The sequence below is a fragment of the Dermochelys coriacea genome, chromosome 3 (genome assembly GCF_009764565.3).
Source record: "Dermochelys coriacea isolate rDerCor1 chromosome 3, rDerCor1.pri.v4, whole genome shotgun sequence".
Taxonomy (NCBI): Eukaryota; Metazoa; Chordata; order Testudines; family Dermochelyidae; genus Dermochelys; species Dermochelys coriacea.
This window is the reverse complement of record NC_050070.1, coordinates 58,555,553-58,574,404: the sequence shown is the minus strand read 5'-3', so window position 1 is coordinate 58,574,404 and position 18,852 is coordinate 58,555,553. Positions and strand designations below refer to the sequence as shown.

General features: G+C 39.5%; 1 protein-coding gene and 1 long non-coding RNA gene across 5 annotated transcripts in view; both read left to right on the top strand.

The window, feature by feature from the left end:
- The window catches only part of SLC17A5 (solute carrier family 17 member 5), a 42,140-nt gene extending 25,488 nt beyond the window's left edge, over positions 1–16,652 (top strand). For 2 of the 4 annotated variants that reach the window (XM_038396699.2, XM_043510512.1), the window contains exons 8-11: positions 2,666–2,798; positions 6,603–6,750; positions 12,801–12,891; positions 14,951–16,652. In XM_038396699.2, the coding sequence (XP_038252627.1) occupies positions 2,666–2,798; positions 6,603–6,750; positions 12,801–12,891; positions 14,951–15,088 (510 nt within the window). In that variant the 3' untranslated portion in view covers positions 15,089–16,652. Of the gene's footprint in view, positions 1–2,665; positions 2,799–6,602; positions 6,751–11,998; positions 12,314–12,800; positions 12,892–14,950 lie in introns of those variants that run through there. The other 2 variants (XR_005292115.2, XM_043510513.1) reach the window with 2 other exon arrangements.
- On the top strand, positions 765–1,351 carry LOC122459276. Its single transcript, XR_006279840.1, has 2 exons — positions 765–922; positions 1,108–1,351. It is a non-coding gene; the product is annotated as an uncharacterized LOC122459276 (long non-coding RNA).
- Positions 16,653–18,852: the final 2,200 nt, after the last annotated feature.

The window sequence follows — 18,852 nt, the reverse complement described above, 5'->3', positions numbered from 1 at the left end:
AATGTAGGATTTAGTTGTGCTACAGCCCAGTTGAAGTCCAAAAAGTAGCATAATTCAGGAATATAATGACAGGACATAAGATAAAATGATAAAGTAATTGAAATTATTTATCCTGAAAGGGGGAAACATGCTTATGCTGTGTAAATACCTAAATGAGGGTTATATGAGAGGGAAAACAGCATTAGACACATCTTAAAACAAGATTGACTGGCTGAAGTTGAACAAAAGGAAAATATAATTTAGATCAGTGGTTCTCAACCAGGGGTCCAGGACCCCTTGGGGGCTGCCAGGCAGGGCCAGTGTTAGACTTGCTGGAACCCAGGGTAGAAAGTCAAACCCCCACCGCATTTCATTGAAGCCCAGGGTCCTGAGTCCCGTCATCTGGGGCTGAAGGCAAAGCCTGAGCAGCTTAGTTTTGCGGGGCCCCCTGTGGCATGTGGCGCCATGCAATTGCCCTACTTGCTACCCCCTAACATCGGCCCTGGCTTTTATATGCAGAAAATGAGTTTTTATAGCATGTTGTGGGGGGCCTCAGAAAGAAAAAGGTTGAGAACCCCTGATTTAGATTTCATTTTTTTGTATTACTGTAGCACCTAAAGGTTCCAACTGTGATTGAGGCCTACTTTGTTTACAGAGGGAAAATTTTCAAAGCCACAAGTGGGAGCCAAGCACCTTTGAAAAATCTCTCTCAGAATCTAAACAGATGAGACAGACCAAGGAAACAGGTGAAGCGGCTTGCCCATATTCATGCAGTAGGTCAGTGACTGAGCTCAGCACCCAGGTGTCCTGATTCCTAGGCAGGTGCCCAAGCCACTTGACTGTGATGCTTATATTAAGAAGAAAGTTCCAGCATCACTGTTGAAATAGTTTGCCAGGAGAAGTAGGCAGGGAACAAATTCAGAAGTGCTCAGAGTTAAATAAGGTTTCAGAGTAGCAGCCGTGTTAGTCTGTATTCGCAAAAAGAAAAGGAGTACTTGTGGATGTACTCCACAAGGCCTCCGATGCATCCGATGAAGTGAGCTGTAGCTCACGAAAGCTTATGCTCAAATAAATTTTAGTCTCTAAGGTGCCACAAGTACTCCTTTTCTTTTTTTAGAGTTAAATAAGAGCTTGGAAAGCATAGCTTAGTGTCCTTCCTATTTAACACAGGCGGTTGGATCAGAGGACTCAGAAGCTGTTCAAACAAGCCCATGACAGAGGTGTCTGCCACCACAGCCTTGAATTTTGCTACTTTGTATAAAACTGTTGCTTAAATGTTAGTAAGTTTTATTGTGTTGAGTGCAGCTTTCCTGTATCCCTGGCATTTTTAACGCAAATTGACTTCAGACTGCCACATGTTTTGACTTTTTTTTTTTTTTAAATCACTTGCATCAGAGTGTCGTTTTAGCCTATTGCCACACTTTCAGTTGGGAATTACATTAACATTTAAAATGCAAAGCTGCCACATAGTGTCAACACTATTCCAGTATCAGATTAGTTGTCCGACTAATTAAAAGGGAATTTGTTAAAATACTGATTAGATATTTGAAAGGCATTTCAAAGGGGGATCTTTATTGCTGAGACTATCTCTTGATTTTAGGTGTTTTTACTTATTGCTGCTCTTAAAAGCAGAAGTTTAAAAAACAATGGGCACCATCTTTGAGTGTTGATTTGGAGGAATCTTGTTGGGATGAGACTTGTGCTTTAGTTTTCAAATATAGCAATAAGCTCTGATTTAAAATTAAATGTCATACAGAAGTTTTTCTTGTTCCCTGGTTTATTTTACATTTAATGAGTAATATAACAATATTTTTATGCTAAGAGATGTACCCCATCCAGTGGACATCCAAACACTTCTTTAAGTAGGTCAGATACTTGCAAATTACCCTGCCACTACAGATAATCAGCTGTCAAGTTAAATGAAAAGGCAAAAAGGTTGGGTTAATTTGGGACCCATATAACACAGTTCAGAAGTTTAGATTTCCTACATCAGATGAACCACTTGGAATAGTACAAGGGCATACTAAGGACCTAATCCTGCTTCTGTGGAAGTCAGTATCTGTGTGTTGCAGTTGGTTTAGTGGCAACACTGTAAGGGCATGTAGGGATGTAGGAATTGCCATACTGGATAAAAAACCCCACAATTTGCAGATTTGGGATAATCTGACCCGCCTACATTAGGTCTCAACTGGATCTCTAATAGTTAGATATTGGATTAAACTCTGAACCATGAGGTTTAATATCACTTTCAAAATTTTTGTTAGCCTTAAGAATTGTTACTTGGCCATTTGGTGTATGTTAACCTGATTATATAGAGTTTTTCTACTTTTTTTTTCTTTTGTCCTTTAAATTGAATTGTTGGCTTTCATCTGACAATTATTTCCAAGCCCATTTTCGTTAAACGGAATATTTATCAGACTGACTTTATGTGGTGGCCTCTGAGCAGTATTCATGCCCTGATACGTTCTAAAATGTAATAAAATTGTGTAAAAAATGTAATGACCTGCCTACCTTATCACCAGATATCTGATTGTCTTATGAAAGAACAGATGGCTATCCTGTTGGTTCACTTGATGTATTTAGTAGAGCTAAGTATCTTCTTAAGCACTGCAGCACAAGTGCTTTTTCAGAATATTTTATGTTTGTTTCAGTATTTTAATTTAACCACCTTTTTTCTCCTCTCCAGAATGGATTGTTATCTGCACTGCCTTATTTTGGATGTTGGCTGTGTATAATCATGTCTGGTCAAATTGCTGATTACTTAAGGGAAAAACAGAACTTGTCCACTGTGTGTGTGCGCAAAACATTTACCCTAATAGGTAGGTAAATTAGGTGAATAATGTGCATGCTTTTTCTTCAGTTTAGAACACTTAATGGTGCCTAGTTAGGGATACCGTAGGTATCAGGAGTTTGACTCCTTACAGATGGTCTGCTGTCAGTCCAAGTATATGTGTGTTTGGGGTGGGGTGCTGTTCCTCAGTGCTGGTAATCATGGTGATTTCCGAGAGTTGCAGGACGCATGCAGCAGCTTTACCAAAATGTATGTATGTGTTTGCTGGACAAAATATCAGTATTGTACTATTTACTATGGTTCCTTTGGACCTTTGTGTCTTTAGTTTGACTGGTTTGATATGCACTAATCATACATTGGCCATTTTAGCTTGGTTTGCCTTATCTTTTTCTGTCTAGTTTTAAAATAAAAATCCCTCTTCCTATTTTAAATTCTGACTCTGCTCTAAAATGGTGAGCTGCAAATGTTTTTACAAATTCCTCCAACTACTGGATGTGCTTATTGTCCCAGCAACAGATGGGTTAAGAAGTGGTTTTGGCACATTTTAAGTTTAGAAATCTTCTAAACAGTTGTCTGCCGCGCTGTTGAGGATACATTATATATACATGACTGAAGAAATTAAATGTCAGACCTTTTTTTCTAAATAATAAACCTGCTGGTTTTTTTCCACTGATCTGCACTGAAATATCTTCTGGGGAAAAAAGTTTACCGTTCCACTATGTTGTCCTCTAACAAGCAAAGATGAACATATCTATTTAAAGCAACTTTTGTCTTCTGATTTCTCAGAAAAACAGATTCCGCTGGAGTAGAAATTTCTTTTACAGTGCTCGCATCAAAGGGTGAAATTTTCAAAGTCACCTAAGTGACTGAGGGAGTCATTAAAAGTCAGTGAGACTAAGGGCTTGTCTACACTGGCACTTTACAGCACTGTAATTTTCTCACTCAGAGCTGTGAAAAAACACCCCCTTGGGTGCTGCAAGTTTCAGTCCTGTACAGTGCCAGTGTAGACAGTGCACCAGCACTGGGAACTGTTCCCCTCATGGAGGTGGGGGGTTTTTATAGCGCTGGGAGAGCTCACTAGTGAAGACATGCCCTTAACCCTGGTCTACAGTATGAACTTGCGTCAGTATAACTACGTTGCTCCTGCGTATGCAAAATCCACACCCCTGAGTTATGCAGTTTCACTAACCGAACTCCTGGTTAGACAGCACTATGTTGATGGGAGGGCCTCTCCCATCGACATAGCTATTGCCTCTCGGGAAGGTGGAGTGTCCATAGGTAGTGTGACAGAAAAACACAGTTCTCACTCTTAGGTTGGGTGCAGCAGGTCAGATACACTTTATTTTCTCAAGCAATTGAACAGAGGGAGAGAGTGCACTAGGACACAGGGTTTCCCCCACCTAGGCAGGTCTCTCTAAAGATAAACAATTGGAGCAAGCATTTATACCTTTATTACAGACAATAATGAGCAACAGCTGCATATTGTTTATACATATTCCTTCATGATATCTTATTTTTCTCACCAATTTCTCTTGTAATCTACATTCTGTTCTTATCTAATACAAGGTCACAACAGCTTCTCTCACAGTTCTTTTCCCACTCACTTCGCACAATCCCCACTTCTACAAATCTCACGTTATTAAAGCTAGAGTTAGCCTGACTTCTGCTCATTTCAGAGGCCTGCATCCAAATTCCCTTTATGTACTTCCACAGTAGCATCTTCACTAAGCTAAGCTGCGACGCTGCAGTGCTGTAAGTGTAGATAAGCCCGTAGACTCGTAAATTACTATCTGTAATTCAGTGCACTTTATAATATGTTATGAAGTGATTGTCACAGACTAATCTTGGTATTTTCCAGGTTGCGGAACCTGGCTGATTTTAGTCACCCAGGCCCAAGAAAATCTGTAATTGTTGCAATTTTTGTATGTGCCTGTAAATTAGAGAGAAAACAGCTAATTAACGAAGCTGAGGAAGGGGTAAAAATTCTGACAGGACATTTTGAAATCCAGGCCAGCAAAACTCAAAATGAAAAATCCAGAAATGACGCATTTTAAAAAGAAATTCTCTGCTTTCCCTAAGACTCCTTAACAAGATATGTATGATGTCTTTTTCAAGCTAAAAAGACGTCTTCATCCTTTTATGCAACCGCATCTATCTGTGGTAAAGAGGACAAGGAAGTATTCGTAGTTTCCAACTGTATCAGCAGAGTATACGTTTTAACTTTTTTACAACTGCCTGCCATCTTTTCAGTATCCAAGTGTTGTGGCATATGGGTACATTGGCAAAACTCACATAAATCCAGAAACTTGTGATTTGGGTGCATGCTCCAGAAGTTGCCTATTGTAAAAAGCCCATTGGAAAGAGCTATGACAAAATACTGCATCAAAATGTTCTGAAGCTAACACTTTTGAGGAACATATGGGGTCATCATTTGAAACTGACTATCTAAAGTAATGTCTTGTAATAGCAAGCTGTTCCATTAGAGTGTACTTACAGATAATATAATGTCTGAATCCCACTACAGAATTCATAATCTCTTGTTCCTCCTTGTTTGAGTAGCAGCCGTGTTAGTCTGTATTCGCAAAAAGAAAAGGAGTACTTGTGGCGCCTTAGAGACTAACAAATTTATTTGAGCATAAGCTTTCCTGAGCTACAGCTCACTTCATTGGTTTCTCCTTGGTATCTGATGGTTTTGTAAAGCTCAGACTATTTTGACTAATTACACATAGAGTTGCTTGAAGACCAGAAATCAAGAGTAGCAGCCATGTTAATCTGTATTCGCAAAAAGAAAAGGAGTACTTGTGGCACCTTAGAGACTAACAAATTTATTTGAGCATAGGCTTTCATGAGCTACAGAGCATCCGATGTAGTGAGCTGTAGCTCACGAAAGCTTATGCTCAAATAAATTTGTTAGTCTCTAAGGTGCCACAAGTACTCCTTTTTTCTTTTTGAAGACCAGAAAGTATTTGCAGATGTCCCTTTGAATTCAAATGGTGGTTTGGTTCACTTATACCCACCCTTATTTCCTATTTGCAAATATTCATGCAAATGGATTTTTGGTCACTCAGATGATTGGGGAATGGCTGTTCTCCACATGAAGACCTATATTTGCATTTGAATGAGGGTATTTGTGCCCAAACATCAGTATTTATTATTCACTTTTTTGTTGTTCATTATTCTCCTGTCTTAAAAGGTTTGTCACCCCTGAGGCAGCAGAAACAATACCATGTGACTTAAGTGACCAATTCTGATAGTGGACAGTCAAACTAAACAGCTGACAAACACCCACAGGCTGAAAGTTGGTCAAATCATCTGTTTACACAATTACAGATAATGAATACATGCAGAAGTCAGGATCAGTTCATCAAAAGAAAAAAATGTTCAATTTGAATAACTTATTCATTACATATAATTCACACAGCTCTAGTCTTGCCCGATTTTATCTGCTATTGCAGCCTCTGTTAATTTTATCAAAGTACATACATAAAATTGACCTGATCTGATAAGACTAGGCTGATAAGTATCAGTTACTTTCTGATGACCTTTCATCCAATTAAAGCTTGCTCTCCTATCTGCCACCAGTATGGACTTCAGTGGGCTCATGCAGCACAGACATCCAGGATTCTCTTCTAATGGAGCCATAAAATTGCAAATCTCCATTTTAATTTAAAAAGTACCATGCTATGTTTTGTGCACTAGGTGGCAGTAGTAATATAGAAAATACACATAAATACATAACTTAGTTTTAGGTTCTTTTTATGATAAATAACAGTTAAGCATCTCTGTGGTGGTAAGTGTCTGGAGGCTTCTAAATGATGTTGTTGTTTTTTAGGAATGATTGGACCTGCAGTATTTTTAGTAGCAGCTGGATTCATAGGCTGTGACTACACATTGGCTGTTGCATTCCTAACCATATCAACAACACTAGGAGGCTTTTGTACATCTGGTTTTGGCATCAACCACCTTGACATAGCACCGTCGTAAGTATTGCTAAAGCTAGTTTTAATACAGATGACATTTTGATGATCTTCAACATGAATTAACACTAAAGCTGAGTGGTGTGTTCCATTTAAATGTTAATAATGGTGAAGCGTTATAACCTTTTTGAAAAACATGCTGTATAAATTGGTCAGATGTTACTGTGCCATAAGCAGGCAGTATGTAGTCGCTGGCTATGAGCAGATCAATCCTTACGTACAATTATTTTTCAGTAATGGTGCAATTTTTCAAAAGAGAAGGCTAGATTCTAATCTGTGTTTCTGTGCCTTGTACAAGACCAGAGCCCGGCAGATCTCTCTCTCCTTCCTAAAAGATTTATCTGTACTCTTTAGATGTCCACATAAATACAGAATAATGACCAGTTGGAGAAATATTCAGCTCTGTGATTGATTTACCCTCGTACACAGGACACTAGCGAAGTACAAGATTTCAACACTTATCAGGGTAGAGTCTCTGCTGTGCAAGGCCCCTGGGCACAGCAAAGCAGAATGGGCTGCTCTAGCTTGTGCTAGCTGTCTGTGATCCCCCAGCTTCAGGGAGCTGTGGATTAATGATTTGAGCACTATACTGGGATTCTGGTAGTTTTAGTTTCTATTCCCATGTCTGCCATAGGAACCATAGCCAGATTCTGGTCACTCTCCCACCCCAACCTTTGTGATGGTAGCCAGCCTTCCACCACTCATTTAACAGTCAGCTCTATCAATTCTGTCCCCTCTGGGGATTCCCCACACTGGGGACTTGTGGGTGGTTTCTGCTTCCTTTGCACCATCTGATTATTTGCAGATGTCAGGAAGGAATTTCCTCGCTGACAATCTATTGCACAGTTGTTGTTGTTTGTTTGTATGGGGTTTTTTGTTTTGTGTTTCCCCATGCTTTTGCCTTCTTTTAACTTAGCAGCAGGGTGAGACTTAGACTCTGTTGGGTTCATCCTCAGCTATGCATGTTTATAAAGACTATATGCATGGATCTATTGAAAAGTCATGGCTGATTCCAGTAGGCCGTATAATGAATCTTTAAGGTGGTATTACTGTTGTTCTTCAAAGATGCAATTTACCTGTCTTCCCAAAGTGGAGAATTAATTGTCAGAGAGGCGGTCAAGATTAAAAAAAAAAAATGCTTGAAATTTCCTTCTTTTTAAACAAAAGAGTAATCTAAGTGTTCAAAAGGAAATCAGGCGATGTGCAAGATTCTGGGCTACACGTTGAACTCAAACCAGCTCCAAAGTTTACCATTGGAGAAAGATTTCAGTGATGCTCTCTGCTTTCTTACGTCAAAGATTTGGTGTAAACCTCTTGGAGAGAAGTGAATTATGAACAAAGGAGAACTAGACTGAGGAGCACACTCTTACACCACCATCTTTCTAGATGGCTGGCAGGCTCTCTCGATAAATAAATAAATAAATTAAAAATACACCAAAAAACTACATTAAAAAATACTAGGATTGCAAAGTAAGGCAGTGACAGAATTAAGGTTGCCTATACAGCCATAGTGCAGGCCCCTTGTATTATATGTGATCATGTAATTAAAGACTATACTATCTTTTCCACAGGACCCCTGCCTCATTAATTCCACATATTGGACAGTGCTCACTTAATGAGCAGCTATTCAATATTTTGTTTTGTCCCCACTCTTCAGATCTCAGGACTTATATTCAGCACACAATTCAAACCCTGCTCCAAAGAGGAGATTTAATTTCCTCATGGGCTTTTCTGTGGTGCTCATCACTATAGTTTCTGAGTTTTTCCACATTCGCTAATTACTTTATCTTCACAACACTCCTGTGAGGTAAGGGCATGATATTACTCCATTTTTCAGATGGAGAACTGAGGCACAGAGAGAGAAAGTATTTAAAAAATTTGGGTACCCAATTAGAGATACCTAAAATCTGATTTTTCAAAGAATTTGTCATTTTATAGTATTTTCTACATGGAGAGCACAATTCCTGTTGACTTCCATGTGAGTGCACAGCACTTCTGTAGATCAGACCCCAGGGATACCCAGAAAATAAAGAACTAAAATCACAGTGAGTGACAGTGTGGAAAGTTTAGCTTAAGTGACTTGCCCAGCATCACATAGGTACTCTGTGGCAGAGGCAGGGATAGAATCCATGTATCCAGTGCAGCATTTAATTGCCTTAACCGTGAGCCATTCTTTCTGTTTCTGCAATCCTCTGCCTCAGTCACTACACACCTTCCAATTTCTGCAACAAGTGAGGCTGGGATCCTGGAGACCAATCTCCTTCCCTACCCAACCCTGATTCATCCCCAGAGCAGGTCCATCCTGTGCAGTGAATAAGGCAGAAGTCCTTTGCAAAAAAATATTATGTAATCAGATAACGAAAGACTGAATTATAATGCATACACACAAGGGGGCCGAATTAAGGTTACATGGACGTTCTTAATTCTGGCTTTGTCTAACTTTTGAGTGTTTGACTTGGCAATTTAATGTTTTTAAACGTAGCTTTTGTATGTATAACTTCCTGGGTTTTTTTTCCAGTCTGCTTTTTTTAAAACTTAAGTACCATCATATTGACCCCCACATGGGCCAGCAGCAGGATTGGAACTGTTAGATCAATCACACAGGTATCTGCCACTTGAACTAATGGCGTAACAGAGAGTAATAGTAGATTGTCATCCTTTGGATAACCAGCACTAGAGGGGGATGTCAGTGAGTTTCATGTATATTTTCTGGGAGTGGGGGAATTATCAGACTTAGGATATCATGGGTTCCATTCTAGGCACAGTGGAGGGAGTGGTACTAATGGTACAATCTTGGTAGATTTACTAATGGTAAAATCTTCTGTTCATTTTCCCCCAAGCATGACCCCTTTCACCCTATCCCCTCCAACCTGTCCTGTCTCTTTCTACCCCTGAATTCTTGTCCCATTCTCACTTCCTCACCTAGCCAGCCCCAGTCTCCATTCCTCGGGCTTCTGTTCCCAGTCTTTTTGCCTAGCGCATCCTATTCTCAGTTCTTTGGACTCTCCATTCCAGGTGTCTTTGCCCACTCAGTCCCACTTTTCACCCTACTTCCCGTCCTGCTGAGAATGCCCAGTGTAGATAGGAATTTTCAGGAAATTTAGCTGCTATCTAAGAAGTCTTTAGTGAGCACGTGAAAACTGCTCTTTTTACCCAAAGGTTATATTTGGGCAGATATTCCTAGGGGTGACAAAATGATCATTCCAGAAGCAACAGCACCACCATCACTGTGCTTTCTCTCTCTTGCTCACATTTAAATACCCTGCTCCAAAGCAGGGAAGTCCTAGCACTTTTCAAAGATTCAAAGGTTGCAAAATTTTTTGACATGCTCAAAATGAGACCCAGGAAAAATAAGTCATGCTTGGAAACAGCTGAACCATTTTGACTGAAATCTTCCCAAAAAACCTTCAGACTGAGGCAGACACCCGCCACTGAAAGGGGAGAAAATGAACTAGGGCATTACTGTGGGCATGTAAAAGAACATAGTGATGAGCTTGCTGGCTATTACCATAAGGGCCTTTCGCTATTCAAAAAAATTGTAACATGTCACAGCAGGAATTTGTATAATAAATTTAAGTTGCAGGAACTATTTCCATAAATGAACAAAAATCTTCACACCCAAGTAGAAAACATGAATTATAATATAAATATGTAGGTGTGTGTCTTCCCATTATGTTGTAAACATTTGAAATTATTGGGGAAGGAGCAAAATTATCTGTGTGGGAGAAAATATATTCACTTCTGGCTTCTTTCCTGAAATGTTGGCTAATTCAGCCAATGACAGTAATATATTTCCTTAATGATGATTATTCTTAATATCTGACTCATCATAGATCCCTCATATTGTTCCCCTGGCTCTCTGATGTGCTGAACACATCATGTATCTTGCATTGTCTCCTCATTCTGCCCCTTACTTAATCAGTGAGTCCACTGTATTCGTGTATCCCCTACTATGTTATAGAAGATCTTAGTCAATGTTTGGACTGTCTTGCTTTGCAGATTTGTCATATTTCGCTTTCTGTTTCATGCAGGATTCTTTACATTGTACAGAGAGTTGCACCATGGTTATCTGCATCAGACTGTGTGTTATCAAGTACACAATCTATGTCAGAAACGCTAAAAATGAAAGACAAGTAACCAGGAATGAATTGCAAATGGGGCCTAAATGAGCTCTGAAAGTGCATATTAATATTGTTGCAGTGCTTAAATGTTTTAAGGAAGAAATGCTGCGTGTAGGTCCATTAAGGGCTTCATAGTGTGTTGGTATATACACTTATCTGCCCCTAGAGGATTTTACACTTGGGCTCTCTGAAGCTGAATGTCATATTAATTTTTATGCACTTTCAAGTTGCCAAAAGAGTATAAATACATACCTTGTTTAAAAGAAATAAGTATCGCTTTAGTCAAAATTTCAAAGTTTAAAGTAAAATACAGTGCACTGTCTTAATAAGGCTTGGTAAGTGTGTTGACTTTAAATAAAAATCATCCATTAGGCTCGATGCTTGAATTTGTAGCTCCCTTGTAAATGCTTTATTCAGAACACAGACTCTCTCGCGCACGCACACGAGCGCACACACACAGAGCTAATCCCATCTGATTGTACGCATAGGTGCTGGAACAAGGGTGGCAGGGGCGAGGGGGAGGTGCTGCACCCACCGCCCAGCTTGAAGTGGTTTCCATTATATAGAGGGTTTACAGTTTGGTTCAATGGCTGTCAGCACCCCCACTATAAAAATTATTCCAAACCCCCTGATTGTACATATGCATCATCGCCTTTTATCTCCAGTGTGAGATTCCTTCTGGATTCTCCTATTTCAGTAAGTAAAATGCCAGAGCTGCACATATCTCTTCAGGAAGGCTATAGGTTCCATTGGGTGAAATACTAAACCAACAGGAATTCTGCCATTCTACTCTGGGGGGCCAGGATTTCATCCCATTATGTTAAACGATGAGTTAAACCAATACAGCTATTAGGAATATCTCCTTTCCCTTTTATTAGCTCATGGCTGACCTCAGTTAGTGATTTTTATATGGCTTCTGGGGGCAGCAAATCCAGCCTGCAAATTTTGCCGTTACTCCTTTCTGCTTCTGTAATCCCTGGGCTCTGAACTGGAAGATTACAATTTTTAGTTCTAGTCTCACCTCTGCCAATGACTTGCTTTAATGTTCTGCACTGGTAGAGCATTTTGCAAGCATGATGTCCATATGCCTTGCAATATCCCTATAAGTGATAAATATATTCATTTTACAGGCACAGGGAGGAGAAACTGAGGCTCAAAGAGGTTAAGTGAGTTTCTCGAGCTTAAAGAGCAAGTCGTCATCTAAGTAAGACTGGGGTGTGTGTGTGTGTGTGTTGAGAACAGAACACCTTGGGATCCCAGAGAGATCCAAATGTCTGCAAGTGGACCTGCAAAAGTGGGTGTGGCAACCAGAAACATGGATGGTCTTAGGTAAACCCACCTGCCATTTGTATGCTATAGCCACAACCCATACAAATCTGAAGGGAACAGATGGAGCATGTGTTCTAAAGCCCTGTGTTGGTGGAACTTATGCTTTGAAGTAAAAGGTAAATGGAGAAGTCCTTAATGCCTCCTATCTTATTAGCAATGGCATCTGGGTCGTCTTTGTCTATCCCACACATCACCCTGTCATGCTGCCACACACTACCCACCTCCACCTTCCATCCCCTTTTTCTCCTCACCTCTCCAATGGATCCATCCTAGACAAACTGGTTGGGGCTTACCAAAGAAGGCATGGCTTGGTGTAAGAGGCTGGGTGAGACTCTCGGCAGTTCACTGGTTTTGGCCTAGCCGACAGGTGGCAACCCTATAACATGAAGCATGTAAACCAGGAACTCATTTTAAGGTGACACTGAGTTGCTCTTAAAATAAATAAATTGGAGCCATTCCTGCACAAGTACTAACTTGTCTTGGCTTTGTTTAGCTCATGTGGTCTGACGAGACTACAGCTGAAGGTGGTTTGGCTCCTTTATCAAGCAGTTTCACCAAATACAGGAATAAGTTAATAAGCAGTGTGAACAATTTCTTCTACAGGTATGCTGGGATCCTGCTCGGAATCACAAATTCATTTGCAACTATCCCAGGAATGGTGGGGCCAGTCATTGCAAAAAGCCTGACTCATCATGTAAGACTACTTGTTTGTTTGTTTCACTGATAAAATTTCATATGCCCTCTTCTAATGGACATTCTCCATTCTGAGATGCTGTTTTATATAAGGATAAAACGTGATGTATATGCTAGTCTTACTCTTAAGTTGTGATAAAGCTCTATGCTCTGGCTTTTATTTTAGTGGCAGTTATACTGGCAGTAAAACGTGAGGTTGTATTTCAAAGAGCCACATAGGGCTTTAGGTATTTGGCTGTCAGTGGCATAGGTCTTGCCTTCACTGAGGGAAAAAAAAAAAGGTGGGTGTATTTTACCACGAGTTAGCTAACACGTGAATAACTATCATGGTAAAATCCTAGTGTGGACAAGGCCATTATAGTTTTAACACGTATTAGCAGGTGAACACTGCCTTGGTTATTTATGGAAGAATGATGGTGTTTGAATCCTGAATTAAAAACTTGTCAGGTAAACAAGGGAAGAACTCCTTTCAATTGTATTTATTTGTAATGTGTATCCTGGGATTTTAGTGTGTATTATAAAATACTTTACAGTTCCTCAGAGACTTGAATTAGATACCCAGTCTGAGACTTTTTATTCCCAGCACTACTTAGTCATAAAATGAGAAACAATCATGTACAGTAAAAGCTGTATCATCTGGCACCTTACCAGCCGAAAAGCTCTATAAACTGGCATTTCTGATCTATATTGAAAGTCCGGTTTACTGTCCAGTTAGCGCAAAGCTGGTAGGCTCCCTATCTGGCTCCACGCAGCTCCCTGGAAGTGGCGACATGTCCCTGCTGCTTCTAGGCAGAGGCGTGGTTAAGTAGCTCTGCACACTGACCTGGCTCCACAACTGGGGGGCGGCACCTGCAGGTGGAGGCAACATGCTGAGCTGCCTAATTGCACCTCCGCCTAGGAATACAGGGACTTGTTGCTGCTTGCGGGGAGCCGCCCGAGGTGAGCGCTGCCCTGATCCAGCACCCTGAAACCCCTCCCGCACCCCAACTCCCTTCCCAGAGCCCCCTCCCACACCCAAACTCCCTCCCTCTTAGTTAACCGGAATTTTTCACTTACCGGCACCTCCCATTCCCCCAACGTGCCGGATAACAAAGCTTTTACTGTACATAACCAAAATGCTTTTCTTTTAGAGTTATTGACAGAATTATTTAAGAATACTTTAGGGAGAGCAAGTGGGATGAGTGACTTTACTAGTACAATTGGTGAATTGAGTAACCTAGTAATAAATTGCTCCAACTGTTGCTTTGAAAAACACTGAAGTATTATTTAATGCTGTGGGTCCAAACAGATCAGCTTTGTCTAGACAGCTTAACAAAAATTCTCTTATACTGTTTAGTCTGGTGTTAATACAGTGTCATTCAGCTACCCTTTTCCTTTCTTTACCAGTAAAGACACTTTGCAAGCTTGATTGAATAGTCACCTGCAATTTTAAAAATGGCTTTTTAACCTTAAAACGTTTACATATATGTAAACCTCAGAATTTATTTTTATTTTTTAGAAAAGTATTAGCCAATGCCATTAATGCATCTTACACTTTTTTTAGACTACCAACCTTCATCCTGGTTTCAGTGACATCCCTTCACTGCCAATAGTAAACTTCTCTGTGAGCCAAAATCAATCCAGGGCTGAAATGTTTATGTAAAACCCATGGCTGGAACAGTAATATAGTAACAAATAATCAAACTGATTACCCATAAAGCACAGGAAAGATTTGTGCTGCTCTGAAAACTGAGTAGTCCTTTCCATTAGGTTCATTCTCCATGCATTGGTTTAGCCCAAATACAATTTTGAGACAACCATATTTGGACTTTCTCACTTTGTTAAATAACAAACTGGGTGGAACAGCCCTTATCGCAATGTTAAATTGCATCGTTTTAAAATGCATTTGACTCCTACTGCTATTTAAGTTGACCTTTTGTATTTGTAATGCTTTTGATGTCGACGTGAAACTGCACTGTGAGAATTTTCATTTGACAAGAAAGAGTATGTCTTTTTAGCAACTCTTCATTCTAAGATATGACGCTGTAAACTGATTGCTTTTATTTTTTTTCTCTTGGCAGAATACTGTGGGAGAATGGCAGACTGTTTTCTATATTGCTGCTTCTATTAACTTATTTGGAGCAATTTTCTTTGCATTATTTGGCAGTGGAGAAGTGCAGGACTGGGCACTCAGTGGCTGCCACTTGCATAGAAACTGAAGGAGTTATTGAGATATCAAGGCTATACTGAATCACTGTACTAAAGTCATGTGACCTGAAAAGTGCCTTTCATATTGATGCCCTGAAAGCTACAAAAGCTTTTCAGTTTAACCATTTTATCTGTGTACTGTTTGTACTGGAAGTCACTTGACAATGCATGTATGTTATTTCTGTAACAAGAAACTACTTAGCTCTAGTAGAATAGCCTTGTGCTAAGACTTTATCAGATACTTGATCTAAAACCTAGAATTTTAAATCAATGTGCTGGGCACCATTTTCTGCCACCTCTTAATATTTTCTGAATTAAAACGGGTAGGAAGATGTCTTCTATCGTTGACAGGGCACAGGAGAAAGAAGGGATTGTGTGTGGTGTTGGGAGGAGGAGGAATGGTATGTAATAAGGAACCTTTTTTTAATTTTTATGATGAAGTTGACATGCTTCTACAATTTTAATATCCAGGAACTTCCTGGTTTTCTAGAGGTTTTTATTATATTTTAATTTTTCATTTTACCAATATTTTAATTGGTGTTATAGGGCTCTGTTCTACTACATACATTTGCAATATGTAAATGTTCCATGTTCAAGAACATGGCTTCACAATTAATACAGAGTAATTAGAGAGCAAATTTACAACAAGCAGCTTACATATGAGATAAACAGACAGAAGGAGTCCTTCTGCTCCCTCCTCAGTGGGGTAAGATATTGACATACCATACATTCAGTGTCCTATGCTTCAACAAAGGAGTTCGTTGCTATGGTTTGAATTCTAAGCAATGTGAAGATTGTACTAGAAACGGAATGGCTGGGTGTGTGTATTAAAATGATTTTCAATCTGTCAACCTTTTTTTTTCTTCATGACAATAAGCATTCAAAGCAAAGGAACTCTCAAATTCTTCTGCTAATGTTGTAAATTTGCCAGTAGAAATGTACTAAAATGAGGACAGTGCAGAGAATAAGGATAATACTTTTTAGTTCTCCTACAGTTACTCTAGCCCTGTTCACAGGTTAAAAATTGGTGATATTGGGGAAAGAACCAGTGCAACTTCATTTTTGGAAGTTGCCCCAGGCGCTTGCTGTTCTGAACCTGAGAGAATTGTGATGTTAGTACAGAATTCACACTTGGAGCATTCTTTTACTATAAATGTACACTTGGATGCTACACACCTGATTAAACCCACTTATGAGTGAAAATTATAGTCTAGAAGGAATTGGTGATTGGAAATCAGAGGGACCCCACTTAGAGTATTCACCATGTAGAACAGGTAAATCTCTTTTCCAAAGATTCCTGGATTGGAGCATGTTGGCGAAGGACACTTTGCTTTATTTTTTCCACCTATCACCAATACAAAAAGAGAAGCCTGGCACACCTGCCTACTGGTGCTCCAGGGGAGTCTGGCTGACTTCATTTCTAGGAAATGGCTACTGCCTCTCTTTACCAACTTTAAGAACCTTTGTGTTTTCCCCTGCGTTGAAGTGTCATGTTGTCTTACTATAGAAGTATGTTAAAGCTGTGCTGTATCATCAATTTGTTTCTACAATAAATGGTGCCAGATTCATATGGAATTTATATTTGCACATGTGACTGTTGTTGGAAATGATACAATTCTAATTTTTGGGAAGTGATCCTCCAGTTAAACAGAGAATGTACCAACTGTGGGTGATGAATGGATTAGGGGATTGTGAATGGGTTTCTGAACCCCTAACTGCTGCAGCAGTTTCAAATCTAGCAGAGATAGGTGAGTACTGTCTGTATGAAAAGGGGTAGCTTCGTTTGTGTTCACAAAGCAATTGGGCTTTTTACTGGTCTTGGCAAAAATGGTGCCAAATAGTCCAAAGAATTGTTTGGACGTAGACTGAACTAGCCTCTTCCCCTATCACCTCGGGACCATGCTCCAGGTCAGAGGTGCAGCAGGATGATGAGAGGCTTGCATGGCCACTACTTTTTTTTTTTTTTTTTTTTTAATTGACAACTGTTCTGTAGACAGAGTTTTAGATTCCAGTGTTGTCAGTCTGGCATCTTGGTGACCTCTAACATTGAATTTCCAGAAGAGAAATGGAATCAGAACATTATTTTGATTGTTTTTATCTGTGAGTTAAGACAGTAAACATTAAATAGATCCAATGTCACTGATTCTATTTGACAGGTTTCAGAATAGCAGCCGTGTTAGTCTGTATCCGCAAAAAGAACAGGAGTACTTGTGGCACCTTAGAGACTAACAAATTTATTTGAGCACAAGGTTTCGTGGGATAAAATCCACTTCATCAGATGCATGCAGTGGAAAATACAGTAGGAAGATTTTATATACACAGAGAACATGAAACAATGGGTGTTACCATACACACAATAATGAGAGTGATCAGTTAAGGTGAGCTATTACCAGCAGGAGAGGGAAAAAAACCTTTTGTAGTGATAGTCAAGATGGGCCATTTCCCGCAGTTGACAAGAATGTGTGAGGAACAGTGGGGAGAATAAACATGGGGAAATAGTTTTACTTTGTGTAATGACACATCCACTCCCAGTCTTTATTCAAGCCTAATTTGATGGTGTCCAATTTGCAAATTAATTCCAATTCAGCAGTCTCTCACTGGAGTCTGTTTTTGAAGCTTTTTTTGTGGTAATATTGTGACTTTTAGGTCTGTAATCGAGTGACCAGAGAGATTGAAGTGTTCTCCAACTGGTTTTTGAATGTTATAATTCTTGACATCTGATTTGTGTCCATTTATTCTTTTACGTAGAGACTGTGCGGCTTGGCCAATGTACATGGCAGAGGGGCATTGCTGGCACATGATGGAATATATTCTATTTGAGTTATCCAGGCCAGACTGAGGAGTCTTGGAATTTCTGGTTTTCATACCTATTTTGTTCTTCTAATCTCATGCATAATTGACACAGGTGCTCTGTGTTCCATTAATTTTGAAGTGAAAAGATTGGCTGGAAAGCAGGGACAGAAAAATTATAGTAGGTCCTCAAGTTTATTTCTAGAAAGCAGACCAAGGCTAGCTGGGGTCCTTATTCTGAAGCAATCATAACATTTGATGATAGAGTTTGATCCACAAGACGTTAAGCACTCTGGTCCCAATCCAGCAAAGCATTGCAGCATATGCTTAACTTTATTTTGTAGGTTCAAGCCCATAGAATAGAAAAACTATATTAAAATATCAAAAATAATTTAAATAATTATTGCCCTTCTGCCTTTTTACCATGCTGCTGCTCGCTCTCCCTTCTCTATTTATCTGTTTACTTGCTTCCTTGTATTGTTTCAGAATGTTTTGGGTGCCCAGCTTGATACCTTAAAGGGTCTTGATTTTTCAGAAAGTGCCTGTTAAGAAGTTTCAAGTTGAACACCCAAAATTAAGAATTAGTTTTAAAAAAATTGTATTTTTTTTTATTTTGTATTTATTCATTTTTTTCCTTATCCTGCGTAACTGGTTCCTTACTTCATTTTGTCAACTTCTATTTTTAATATAAGTAATGGTGTTCTGTGCTTCCCTGTGTCACACCTTACTGCAGTCTTCCCCTAGTACCTAGTCACCAGGATCTGAGCTGATCACTTTCCTAGGAGCTGAACTGTTACTGTCAAACACCCTGTAGCTCCTATTCTCAAGAGATTTTTTCCTTCCCATCCTGGAATAGTTGCTGGAATGGTTTGTTTCCACCCTGCATAATTGGTAATTGAGTCTAATTGACATCTAACTATTTTCAGAACTTGTCATGAAGGGAATAAAATGTGAAACAAGACCTGGATATTGTGACCTAAATCAG